Consider the following 14,199-nt stretch of genomic DNA (forward strand, 5'->3'; position numbering starts at 1 on the left):
AGTATGAGGTGTGGAATGGAGTGAAGTCCAGCTTCCATATGCAAAAGACCTTGAAGGTTCCATATGCAACTGACATTCCAACTGCCTTGCGGGGAGGGGGGTGAGTTTGAGGTGTGGAATGCAGTGAAGTCCAATCAGCTTCCATATGCAAAAGACCTTGAAACGCTGGGCGGGACTGCACAAAGCAGCCAGTCAACCCAGCCAGCGTCTTCTGACTGACAGTCCAAGCGTCCATACACTAAAGGAGTGCATTTTAGAACTTTGGCACCCACTATTCAATTATATATAAGGAGAGATGTTTATGCTCACATGAAATCAATATGGTATCAGTACACAAAGCCTAAATTACACCTCCAAAAGGCTCATAAACTCTTCCCCAGCACTCTTGGATTATGTGAAATGCTTTACAGCAACCCATTTATGCCTTTCTGTTTATTCCATATCTTTCCATTCCCATCTCTTTTCACCACTGGTCCAAAATGATTGGTTACTGTAGCACACAAAAACACAATCCTCTACCACAGGCTGTGGTCCACTGTAAAAGGTTTCCCTTGCTCAAAAGCTAGCTGAATCTGACTCTAGGGGGGAGTGCTCATCGCCGTTTCCAAGCCAAAGAGCCAGCACTGTCTGAAGACGTTTCCGTGGTCATGTGGCCGGCATGACTAAACACCGAGGCACACGGAACGCTGTCCACTGAAGTAACCACAAAGGGGAGGGATTCAGCAACAGTGGGTGATGCTAAGGTCATCTAAGTTATTCAAGATTACTTTCATGTATGCTTAATACATGCTTCAATATGCAGCTGTTTTTAAAAGGCAGAGATAATTTTGTTGAATTTGCAGAAAAATGAATTTCAATTAATATTGTTTATATTTTAAAAAGTTTTGCTACGTGCACTACAGAATATTAAATTTAGCAGAAGTAAGTCTAAATGAGGTAAAAGGTACATGCATGGAAACTCTTAGGGTATAGGACAGAAACAAAAAGACAGGACAATGATGCACACAGAAATCAGTACAGTCTGATAGCCTGAGACCAATGCCAAGTCACTAGGATAAGCAGCAAGTATCATTTGGGGAAAAATCCAAATACACAGCACACATTTTGAAATGCAATTTTAATAAAGGCCATTGTAAATCCAGAAAAGCAAACTACTATATGTTTAATTAATATATTCTCGTATAAAAAACCCTAGAAATGTCTGATGTTTAAAAGGAAGGACACAGATACACATTTTCCTTTATTCAGAAGAGAAACAATGCCTCTTAATAAAGTACAGTACTGGCAAAAGTTAACATAGGACTCCTAAAGAATTCCCTCATCCCAGAAAGAAAAAGATGGCTTTACAGAATGACTACAAGAGCATCATTACTGAGGCAAACTCGGTTCATATGAAATAAAGCTATATTTGCAGACCAACAGATTGGAACACAAAATCTAAAAAACGGTGGCAGGATGGAGAAAGAAGGGGAAATCTTCACCATCTCATGTAAAAATTCTGTTCTACAAAAGCATCAATGTCTATTTTGGCCAAGGTAATTTGATGAATAATATATACAAGCAATATTATATTTTGTGCTTTCCCAATCATTTGGGAACACCATATATACCACAATAATACACTACTGCACAGTCCCCCACCACCACCCCATATATCCTACTGGAGCCAATGTCATAACTCCAGCTAAGCTAGGATGACACATAACAAGCCAGATGCACTAAATGACAAGCTTGCTGGCAGGCTATATGCACAGTACATATACACATTTTATTTAACACAACTCTCCATCTTTGCCCAATTAAAACGGTTACACATAACCCATGATAATGCACAACAAGGCACTGTGATAATTATTATACTCAAATTTCTTATTTCTTTTACACACTCCATCCATTTATTGACTCAAAAGAAAGGAGTCATCACTAGCAGGGCATGCCAATGGCAGCTAGTGCCATAGGCACAATGTCATGTCATTACCTTTCTGACCATTGTTACCATCAGCAAGCTCTGGTAATCGAGATTTTCTTAGAAAGTAAACAGACTGCACATAGAGGGATGAACTACTTGCCAATTTCTTAGCTATCTACTCAGATATTTAGTGGAAAGCACTATAACACTGAACACAAAACAACAATATTTCATTATTAAGCAACAGCACCTTAGAATGTTAATATACAGGCTTTCCGTTGATTCAAATTAGATTCTACCCACATCAACAACAAGACTGAAGTCAACAACTCCTCTCACCTTAAGCCCTCATGTTCAATTAAAAGCAAGAGGAATGTTGATTTCAGGTTAGCAGTCCTCCCCACATATTTACTAAACAGATCACCCAACCCCTTTTTGACTGTCTAACACACCTCTTTTTTATGTTACTGGTAACCCTTTCCTAGTACACATCATTGTCAGAAGCAAGAATGCCAGTCACAGCACAGCTGACTCACACCAAACCTGAAAGATCTTTATTTCCTCCTTTAAATACAAAAGCAAAGAAAAGGAAAAACTTGTCCACATAATCATTGATTTTACGGGTAAACAAAGAAATTACTCCTGGTGTGCGCCCCGACACTGTTCCATTGTTTAAGGGGAAAGATAGATCTCCTCCAATCAATGAAGAACGCGATGCTGTGGTCTCGGCTGTCCTCCTGCTCTGGAAAAGAAGCCGGAGGCTCCTGAAAGAAGGGGACAACCCACGACGGGGCCGGGATGGTGCGGAGCAAAGGTCGGCGCTTTGGACTCCGGGCTAAACCAAATACTGGAAGGATAATCCGAATTCGAAGCCCCGCCCTCTCTGTGCACGGGAGATGCCGCGACCACCGACTCAGCCACCCCCCGCTCCATGGCCAACTCTCCCCCCCTCCCCATTTCCCCCTCCACCAAGCAGCCCAAATGCCTCCCCAATCCCCCCGGCTTTTTTGGGGGGGGGGGGTGTAATCAGAGGAAAGGCTCTCTCCACCCCCAGGGAGCTCCGTCCGTCCGTCCCACCCACCCAGAAGCCGGCCTAAACGCCCTCCTTTTGCCGACGCGAGGCGGGCGGGAGAGATAAATGAGTCCCAGACACAATGAGGAGCGAGCCAGGGACTCACCCACAGCTCCGTGCCCCAGCTCATGGCGACTCCTCGGGCAGCGCAGACTCCACCGCCGGCCGCTCCTTTGTGGCGCTTGTGCTCACGCCTCCCGAGGCTGTTGCTTGCTGCTGCGACGGCCGCCAGCTGCGCTCCCTCGCCGTCCCCTCAGACGGAGAACCCGGCCCGGCCCCCCCACTCCCCTCCCCAGTCCCTTAAGCGCCTGTGAGAGGGACGCAGAGAGGCGGTGGCGACGGCAAGGAACCGTAGCCTCAGCTCCGCCTTACTCGAAGAAGCTGGGAACTGGGAAAGGAAAGAGGGGAGGAGAGCCGCGGTGGAAGCTGGGAGGGAGGCGGGCTTGGCCGCTCCTCGGGGAGGCCGCGGGATGAGGAGCGAAAGCGAGCCGACTCCTTCGGGGATCCTACTAGGCGGATTTCGGCTTCCCGGCGGCGGCGTGACCTACGCAGGCAGTGAGAGGAGGTGGTGGGGTGCGCTGGGCTGCTGCTTCGGGTGTGAAGTCACGTTTTCCAATGTAGTAGTAGCCTTCCAGGTTTAAAACAAACCTAGCATATTACTCGTAAAGGAGAGCCTGCTGGTCTTCTCTGTAGGGGATTTTTGTTTAAAGGTAGGAAAGCGTTCAAACATGTGATTCCAGGCTCATGTACCGTCTTGAGTGCTACAACTCGTTCATCCTCCTACCCAAATTCCAAAATAGAGAATGGGCACATTCCTGTTTTTTCTTTGTATGGAGAAGGCACTTTGTACATGCTTAGAGCCACTCAGTCCCGAACTTCCAAGTTTAAAACAAACCTAGCATATCACTCGTAAAGGTCTCGACCAGCCTGCTGGTCCGCTCTGTATGGGATTTTTGTTTAAAAGTAGGAAAGCGTTCAAACATGTGATTCCAGGCTCATGTACCGTCTTGAGTGCTACAACTCGTTCATCCTCCTACCCAAATTCCAAAATAGAGAATGGGCACATTCCTGTTTTTTCTTTGTATGGAGAAGGCACTTTGTACATGCTTAGAGCAACTCAGTCCCGATGTCAGAATTTTTCAAAGAAAAAGTTGCCAGGTTTTTTAAATCAAGATGAAGGACTGGAGTCTTCTAGAGATTTCATAGCTGCAGAGCTCCTCTGGCAGAATGCCTTTGTGTGTCACAGGGGAAGAAAGGATTATTTTTGCCTATCCTTCTCTCCCCCCCCCCCCATACACTGTTCCTTTGGGTTCACTGACTGAAGAGAGCATGATTTGGGGGGAAACAGAAAAGGCTGCCATGAGAAGAGGAGGCAGGGAAATTGCCTTTCTCTAGTGCAACTCCAATCAGTCTTGATCCAAGCCAAAGTGATAATCCTAACCTTGCACATACTCAAAATGGAAATCATTGTACCCTTGATTTCCTGTTCCCCGAAAAGACATCAATACTTTTGTACATATCTCCCTAGTATTAGAGGTTGATATTAACAGTATAGCTATTTATGGAATATGCTTTTGATTGAGTCTTGATTTTATTGGGAAAAGGGTAGGATATATAAATAAACTATTTTGATTTATTATGTATAATTGTTATATATTATAATCTTCAAACACTATAACTTTAAATCCTGTCACAAATTCTCATTTCAAGTTGCTCAATTTATTGAAATCTGGTACCTGCTAGGAAAAGTGTAACATCAAGTCCAAAGGTTAAAAAAAAAAGAACAAAATCTTGTAGTGTTGTAGCCAAACAGGTACATGCAAATTAGGATTTTAAGTGTGTTTTTGTTTAGTTGTAACTATTGGTAAAAATTCTTCACATGACTCTCCTTCCAGTGGAAATTATTAATGCAAATTATAAAGCACAATAACCAATTCCATACTGGTTTAACACATCAAGATTGCTGAAACGAAAACAAACTGTAGTAGTGAAACTCTCTGATGAGACAATTAGAAAACAGTGAGATTGCAATGGTTTCAATTTCATAGTCAGAAATAGTCACCCCAGCATTGACTCCAAAATGTAGAGGCCTGTTCCAGAAGGTACTTCAAGGCTGTTTTGAGCTCCTGAACTCCTGTGGCTCTAAAAAAGAAATGGGGCATGTTTTCCAGCTTCCAGAAATTTGGAGGTACCAGCAGATAATATAAGCATTTGGCAAGGCAAACAACATATATCACTCATACTGTTTCCAGGCAGCAATGATTGTCTGTAGCTGCCTTTGCTGCTGTATGTGCAGAGTCATGTGCAGCAACAATGGAACCTCCACAGAGCAGTTTTCCCTTTTATTTCCTCAGTCCCTGTGGCTGCCATTTCCCCCTATGACACTGGAAGTTGTTTGTTTGTTTTAAAATGGCCAAAGGCAATTGCTAGGTTGCTGTAATAATCTATCACCACAATCTGAATTCCCAGCCTTTATTTTAGAAAAATAACGTCTCTCTAGCCCTTTTCATTATGGAGATATAAGTGAAAAGATGCACCCATTATATTTCATCAACAAAAAAGGTTAGAGATGTGTGTGTGTGTTTTTAAACAAAAGCTGGGAATTCAGGGGAGTTAGTAGATTATGGCAATAGATAATTATAGTGATCTAGCAATTTTTTTTTTTTTTTAAAAAGCCCTCTGGTGCATGGGGAAAATGGTGATCAGAGAGGGGTGAGGCAAGGAAATGCAGCCAATCTGTGTGGATCTTCAAAAATATGCACCTTCGTAACTTTATGACATGCAAAGGAGCTTTGACAATGCTCTTTCCAAAAAGATTGCATCATATCAAGTTTGGCAAAAACGGGAAAACCCAGAAAGTAGAAAGGGGAGTACAAGTGGGAACCTGCAAGAACTTGTGGGAGGAATCTTATTTTCCCCTCCCCCCACTATTTCCTCCTTCCCTTTCTTGAAAGCCCCCATACCCTTTCCCCCTTTCCTGGTTCCTTCTCTCCTTATAGGGTTGCCAATGTGCAGGTGGGGCCTGGAGCTCTCTTGGAATCACAATTTTGTGGAATTTCACATTACCCAGTTTCTCCCGGTTTCAAGCCGGTATTCTTCCGTTTTGAGGTGCTGCCATTTCATACATGGCTTGCCCCTACCGGAAACCAGCCGATTCAGAAGCGGTTTGGCATTTCAGACATGCACCGCTTTGTTTTCCCGCCGTTTGCTTCCCGTGCGGGTGATCGATTTTTATTAAAAAAACGTTCGATTTATAGCGCTATAGGGCTATAGCAGTATAACGAAATACTCCATGCATTCCAATGGGATTGATATAGTGCTATTCCGTTATATAAAGCAAACGTTCAAAAAAAAAAAAAACAGCCAGAGATCGCCCGCGCGGGCGAAAAAAGGCGGGAAAAAAGCGTATCCGAACCGGGAGCGGGAACTGAAGACTACTCAGAAGCAGTTGACAGGTGAAACGCTTCAGTCCCGGTTCCTAAACGGGACTGAAGCTTTTGTGTGTGAAATGGCAGTTACATTCCGGTAGGGAACCGATTCTCAAACGGGTTCTGTCTGAAATGACAGACCAGAACCTGTTTGAGAACCGGTTCCCTACCGGGAGATATCACCTGTCTGAAATTCCCCAATATGTCTCCCAGCTACAGAGATCCATTCCTTGTAGGTTTTCCAGCTCCAGGGCAGGAAATTCCTAGATACTGGGGTGTGGAGCCTTGGAAGGGCAAGGTTTGGGGAAGGAAGCAACCTCCACAGGTTATAATTCCATAGAGTCCACCCTGCAAAACAGCCATTTTATCCAGGGGAACTGATTTCTGTCATCTGGAGAGTAATTGTAATTCCAGGTTATCTCCAGTCCCCATATGGATATTGGCAACTCTAGTTAACCTGGAGGAATTGGCTACTTGGAAAGTGGCATATTTGGCATTATACCCTTTTGAGGTCCTTCCTTTCCTCAAACCTCACACTTCTTAGCCTCCACCCTCCAAATCTCTAGGAATATCCTAAACTTGGAGTTGGCAACCCTAGCTCCTTCCCATCCAACAGCCAACCTATCTTTATCTGTCTGTCTTATGTCTCAAAAAAAACAAAAACAAAAAACACTCAGCCTCTGCCTAGGAAAACTGTGCCACTAGGCAAGGTCTGTTTTCATGGTAGGGAACCCTCAAGGGCTTATGGGGTAGCACCTCACTTTCTCCTGTATCCCCCTGCCCACACTATTTTCTTTTTTCCTCCTCTTGGCAATCCCCATATCCTTTCCTTGCCTTTACTTCACCAACCTGCCTTTTATGTGCATCCCATCTTCAGATATTATTTATTTACTTCATTTATACCCCGCCTTTCTCCACAGCAGGAACCAAAGCAACTTACATTATTCTCAATAGCATTATATTTGGCTGAGGCCTCTCCTTTCCCAAAACCCTGTCCACCTCAGACTCCACCACAAAATCTCCAGGAATTTCCCAAATTGGAGCTGGCAACCCTAGTTAGGCCTTGCCACAAGGAGTCCTCTCTCAGAGGCCAAAATAGACCTTGAAAGGGCCCTGCCTCCTCTCCCTGCCTTTTTACTCACAAAAACCTGGGCCTGGAATAATGTGGTTGCCTAGCAACAGCCACTGAGGGAACCTGTTGCTTAAAGCTACAGGTGCTCCTTTTATCATTGTTGAGTTTTTAAAACCCCACAAAATTTTTTTTTTAGATTTCACATTTTTCTGTAAACCTTGGGCCCTTTTCAGATTTGTAGAAAGATCTGTCTTGCCTGTTCACAGCTCCAGTCACTAGAATTAAATATCCAAAGATTTGGCCAACGTTGCTATTTGAATATAAGTTGGCTACTACAAAAAAAGTTCACTTCAGTTTAGATACCAAACTGCAGCAAAACCTTCATGTGGAAGTAAACTCAGTTTAAAAGGCATCTCCTAGGGACGAGAAGAATTTTGAACTACTGGGAAAATATTGAAAGGAGAACGCCTCTGTAATAAAATGTTTACATTCTGAAGATAAAAAAAGCCTTGGCCTTATCCATGATATTCCCTGGTTTAAGGCAATAAACAAAAGCATAATTTACCCATAACTACCTGGAAAGTGTATTGTAACAGTGCAATAGTGAGGATTACATCCTTTGAAGCAAATTCAATGGCTTTAGAAGGATGTGCTTAGGGTGCATGTCCAGTAAAATATCAGTGCAATCCTAAAAATGCTATCCTGAGAGTAAGAACCATTTGGGGAGGGGCTGTAGCTTAGTGATAGAGCATCTGCTTGGCATGCAGAACGTCCCATGTTCAATCCCTGGCATCTCCAGTTAAAAGGATCAGGTAACCAGTGATGTGAAAGATCTGTGCCTGAGACCCTGGAGAGCCACTGCCAGTCTTAATAGACAATATTTATTTTGATGTACCAAAGGTCTGATTCAGTATAAGGTAGCTTCATATGTATATATGTACCATTGAACAGATCCAAGTAGGAGTCTGAGCAGACCTGCTTTAGGGTGGTACTATATATCCCCTTGCAGGTAGGTTAAGTCTTAACAAGAAATGTATTAAGAATGACTGGCTAATTAATTGGGTAGTTAGGAGCCAGTATTTAAAATAAATCGATACTTTCTGGACTACCTGCTCAAGAGGGAAGAAAGAAAGAATAGGGTTATTTCATGGCATACTAGTAAAAGCCTCCCTTCACTGGGCCAGAATCACTAGGGATAAGCTGTCACTACAGTCTGTCTGTCTGTCTGTCTGTCTCTCTCTCTCTCACACACACACACACATACATAGGGGGGGGGAATGATGATTCATGCCTGAGAACACTCAGCTTCCAGTCCAGATCAATACAAACCAAGGAGTCTGTAGAACAGAAGAGATTATTAGTCAGCCATCTAAAACAACAGCAGTGGCCTCTTGGACTCGGGAATTACCCTCCTGCCTCCAAGGTTGCTGCACATAAAACACTTATTGCACAGTAATTATATTGAAGCTGGCAGAACATCTCTAGGTAATTTTGCAAAGTGTTGCTTATTGCTAGATTTTGCTTGTCTCTTTGAAGGCTTAAAGATGGTTTTAGTAGGTTGGCTGTATTATGCTGAGGAGCAAGTATTGATGGATCATTAATGTCTGCAAAATATGAATACAAGAAAAGAAACCTTTCGTGTTCAAGTCTGTGTTTAGATAAAGACAGACTTGGCCTGATTCCGTACTAATGAATGTTGCAGGTGTAATAGGTATTTATATGTTTACTTCATTTATACCTAACTTTCTCCCCAATTAGAGGCCCCACATTGGCTTTTGTTGTTTCATTTTATCCTCACAGCAGTGACTGGCCCAAGGTCACCTGACAAGCTTCCATGGCAGAGCAGGGATTTGAAGAGTAAGGGCTAAGATTTGAAGAGTGAGGGCTAAGAGCCCTTTGGCTCTCTGGCTCCACTCTGGCTTTGAATTACTTGCAGGGGGGGGGGGGGTTGATGCTCCGCCCGGGGCTTATTCAGCTGGCTTTGTGTTTTCCAGTTTCTAACCTCAGTGGCTTAACTGAAATGAATAAATGTTTGGATTGAGGCACAATGAACAACATTGTTATAACCTTGGCATTTATGCCTCTTTGTAAGCCGCCCTGAGCCTTTGGGGAGGGCGGGCTATAAATCCATAAATAAATAAATAAATAAATGACATGACATGACATGACATGACATAAAATCAATCAAAATACACAATGGAAAGGAATGCCCAAGACTTGCATCCAGATCGAAAGTATTCAATGCAATACATGGACAGTGGGGAGATAAAGTGGATAATTTGCACACAAAGTGACTGAAAATGTTTACAAATAAAGGCCAGTGGTGATCGTAATAGCAGCAGAGTCAATGGTTATACAGTCATGCAGTTGAGCCTACAGACTTCTGCCGCCCCCCAACAGTCAAAGCAGAACAAGAGTACAAAGGCATGCAGAGTTACTCTGAGTTACTTCCACATGACAATGATACTCCATGGAGCTGTCATTGCTGCTATACATACAGAGGCATCTTCAGGGGCAACCAAGTGTCCGCATAGTGGGTTTTCCCACACTTTCTTAGCCTTCGCCCCCACAACCACTGTTCTTCCCACACACATACACCCCTCCCCAGTGGAGAGCTTTGAGGGCTTTTTAAAAAGCAATATGGTAATTGCTGTATCACTATAGCATTACCAGCTGACAAAGGAGGGGGGAAACCCTCATGTGGCATGGGGGGGGGAATAGTGCCAATGTGAGCAGGACCTGCAAAAATGTGCACCTTCCCATCCCATCCACACGACATGCAAAAGTGCTTTGACAGTGATCTCTCCAAAAAATACTGTATCAAACCAGGTTTAGGAAAGATCAGAGCACAGCAGTGAAAAACTTGATTGTCTGTCTGTCTGTTTATTTTAGTGGACAGTTAGAGGGCAATATCATGTGGATGTCCCAAAACAACCCCTGACCAAGTTTGAATGGTGAACCAGAGCAACGTTTCTGTGTGGAAAGAACCCCAGTCTGACAGTACAATCCTAAACAGAGTTACAGCTTTCTAAACCCATTGACTTCAGTGAACTTTGAAAGGCATAACTCATCTTAAGGCTGCACTGTTATTGCATTCGCATAGATTGGAGTAACTCTACATAGGACTGCACAGTAAATCACTCTAAATTTGAAAAACAGCTTTCATGATTACCTCCCAGGGGACCTAGGAACGTCTGCCCCTCTGTAACATGAACAAAAGACATTATGATCATTCTCCAACTAACTGACCCCTCCTTATTCTGGCCCTTTACATACCTTTCCCTTGGTCAGATTCAGAAGTATTACCCCCACTCCTCAGAGTTGAAGACATAGATGTGGCTATAATTTTCTACACTTTTTGTTTACCTAATCTTAGATTAATAGTATCAAACAAACGATCTCCAGATCCAACCAAAATTAACAATATCTCATGAACTGAACAGCAGAAATGTAAAATTTAGCTGTCCAGTAATCTGACATCCATTTTTCATCTTCCCTTGCAGTTAATTCAGTGTTACAGAAACAGCAAAGAGTTTGGGGGCACCTTAAAGTATTGGGATCATCCACAGAAATATTTTGATACTTAATTGGCATGATAAACTATGCAAGATCATAAAGAACTCTACAATTTATATAAACTAAATTTAATTCAGAGTGATGCTAATTTATTTATTTATAATTTATCCGAACTGTCATGTATCTCCCTCCCCTGGTCAATGTTACCCCCTGTAAATAACACAAGAGTTATTTGTAAATGTGCATCAAATTTTAATTAACACAATAATGTCTTTAAGTGCCATTAAAACTGGATAAACAATTCTTGCTATAGAGGACTAGTTTTAAAAAGTCAAGAGTCAAGAACAAATTGTGAAGAACTCTGAGTTGTGTGTGGGATTCCACCCCCCCATCCCCCCCCCCAGTGGCATTTCTGTACAGCCGCTGCAAATCTCATAAACTAAGGAATGTGAAGCAAAGTCATTACTAGCTTGGGAGGAAGACTTTTTAAAAAACAAACAGCACATATTATGCAGACTACCTTCAGAGAACTATACACTGGAAAAACTAAATTCTTGGACGTTGATGATGGTGTGGGTACACCACATGTCACAAGCTCCAGGAAAAAAATACAGTGAAAAAAGAGACAAGGATTTTCCAGAAAGCAAAAACAGTTTCTGTACCAAAATATGATATATGTCAGCAGAATTTTTAAAAGAATAGCACAACTGTGGCTTGAGTTTGAACTGCTTAGATGGGACTTTTTTTTAAAGAACATGCTAGTTGTGTCAAATTTAAGTATATTTATAGCACCCTCCTAAGCAGTGTTATACCTTTATAAGCTCATTGTGTTCAAATAATTTAGAAGAAAATAACTGTGCTTAGGATGGCACTGTTAGTCTCTTTTTGCTCTTCAAAGCATTCTTAACACAAGAGGGCATTTGCTCTGGCAACCTCTCCCTGCTAGTCAGGAGAGAGTGGTATTGTTTTCCACCTCTTTGCAGTTCTGGCTTGCTGGGAATGGTTGCAGCATTCCACGTGGGTCCCCTATGTGCTACTTTATCCTTCCCTCACTTTTCTGCTTGACCAGTTTTCTTCTGGGACAGAACAAATTGGCTGTTCTAACTTCTCCCGAAGCAAAGTTGGAGAGTTCTGGCACATTTGATGCTGGTGGGGTTTCAGGAGCTGGTTATCACCAGGATACACATTGATCATTCCTTTTATAATCTGACATTATTTGGCAGCCGTGTGTTTACAATGGAACATTGCTCACACAGTTCATGTGACACTGATGACTTTAGCTATTTGCTGTACAATTGGAGAAGAGGAAGTTGTGTGCACACACCACTCAACTTCGTTTTAACTGGAAAATTGGGGAGTGGGAAATCACGCTCATTCCCCTTTCTGCTTTCTCAGTCATAACAACAAATTCAGATAGTTAAATGGGGCATGCATCATTAGAGTGTAATTTTATGGTGTGTGTATGTGGGGGGGGGGGGATAGCTGGGAAAGAAAACGCCTCCCAGAAATCTGCATGACTCATAACACAAGAATCTTTAATCCCTTATGGCAGAATCTGAGGATGTTTCCTGTAGATAAGATGTAATTGTCTGAGATTAAAGAAGCTGAGGGCATTGTTGTAGAGGGAGTAGAACTGAGATACAATGAATCAGTTTGGGAGGTGAACTTCTGTTAGGGATCATGTAATTTTTTCTTCCAGTTCCGCAGCCCCACTGCATTGTGACGTTTTACTAGGAATCTTTGCTGATAGACTCAAATGTTATCATATTTTGTAATATAGGTGCTGACTGACAGAATAGTTCTAGCATACCTTGAGCCCCAGTGAGAAAGGCAAACTCTAAACAAAAAGAAATACAAATAAACGGATAAAATAAAAATGAATAAAATAAAAATAATTATTGAACTGGAGGTATGAATGCTGGGGATGTCTGTCTGCAGCCACTTACAGCTCTTAGCTTGGATTGGCTAATTCAAATCATCTTTGTGTTTAAAAAACTATAACAAACACTGAAGGTTTAATTATACTGAAGGTGTAATTCTGTGTCATTTTCAGATACCTGGTTATACTCCTAGGTTTTCAAACAGTAAAAGGTAGACATAGACACATGCATCTTTTAATAAACTATACTTTTAAAATCAGTTTCACGTAGAGCTGGGCATCAGCTGTCATGCTTGATAATTGCTGTATTTGATGTATGAATATGGATAAAAAGTTCAAAGGCTAGGATGTCAGTCACAACACTGGATTAGCATAATGAGCTGGATCCAGACTAAATTTCCCTCTAAGGAAAGGCACTTGCATCACCTCCCCCTGCAACCCATTGGTCTCCCCCAAATGTTGCTCCAGGGGGACAGGGGACCCTCAGGGCATGAGGGTCAAATTGGAGGGGTTGCAGCAGGAAGGAGCAATTGGCAGAAATTACAAATCTCATTCCATTAGCAGAAAAATTAGTCTAGATCCAGCCCATTCAGAACACTTCCTTTTTTGCTATGATTTGCTTACAGCTTCAAATCAGAGAGCAGCAGGGATTTGCATCGTATGCTGATATAAGGCATAACCTCACTGTGAAGATGGAAAGCACCAGTTGCTGAGCCAGAGTTCTGGGAAATCCCTATTAATAAAAAGAAATGCAACTACCCATCAGTGTAACCAGATCTTTGAGCTCTGATTGGGTAACCTTCTAGGTTTAACTGTAAACCATGTGCATGTTTTGCAGTGTCACCCAAGAAATAACATATCTATCGGATTGCGCACCAACATTAAAATATTATTGGATCATCATGAACGTGCATATCAAATGGAAAAATCAGAATCCATAGAGGTACAGTATGGCAAACTCATCTAAGGGCAACCCCTAATTCCTCATTGAATGCTGCTCTGGAAGGACTTCTGAACTTTGGCAGCTGAAAGGGGATATGAAAACACCCCTATATGTGTGCTGAACAGTGTGGTGTGTGTGTCAATGTGTGGCAAGACCTCTAGTAATGAAAAAATGTTATTTTTGAAAACCTGCCTGTAACAGCCACAGGTCTAACAAACAGTTTAAATTAGTGTTACTTTGAGAGAAAAACATGCCAACCCTTTGTTTATAAATGAAGCATGTTGCTCAGTTCTTCCTTTGGAATATGGTTATTATTTCTCTGGTAAAAGCATAAGAACATAAGAGACGCCAATGTTGGATCAGGCCAAAGGCCCATCCAG

The 14,199-nt window shown here is 42.4% G+C and overlaps 1 protein-coding gene across 3 annotated transcripts in view; it reads right to left on the reverse strand.

The window, feature by feature from the left end:
* The window catches only part of FNBP1L (formin binding protein 1-like), a 98,687-nt gene extending 95,328 nt beyond the window's left edge, over window positions 1-3,359 (reverse strand). For all 3 annotated transcript variants that reach the window (XM_015413361.1, XM_015413362.1, XM_015413360.1), the window contains exon 1: window positions 3,088-3,359. In XM_015413361.1, coding sequence (XP_015268847.1) covers window positions 3,088-3,111 — 24 coding nt within the window. In that variant the 5' untranslated portion in view covers window positions 3,112-3,359. The remainder of the gene's footprint in view (window positions 1-3,087) is intronic.
* Window positions 3,360-14,199: the final 10,840 nt, after the last annotated feature.

The sequence above is a fragment of the Gekko japonicus genome, unplaced genomic scaffold, assembly GCF_001447785.1.
Source record: "Gekko japonicus isolate JY-2015 unplaced genomic scaffold, Gekko_japonicus_V1.1 scaffold70, whole genome shotgun sequence".
Taxonomy (NCBI): Eukaryota; Metazoa; Chordata; class Lepidosauria; order Squamata; family Gekkonidae; genus Gekko; species Gekko japonicus.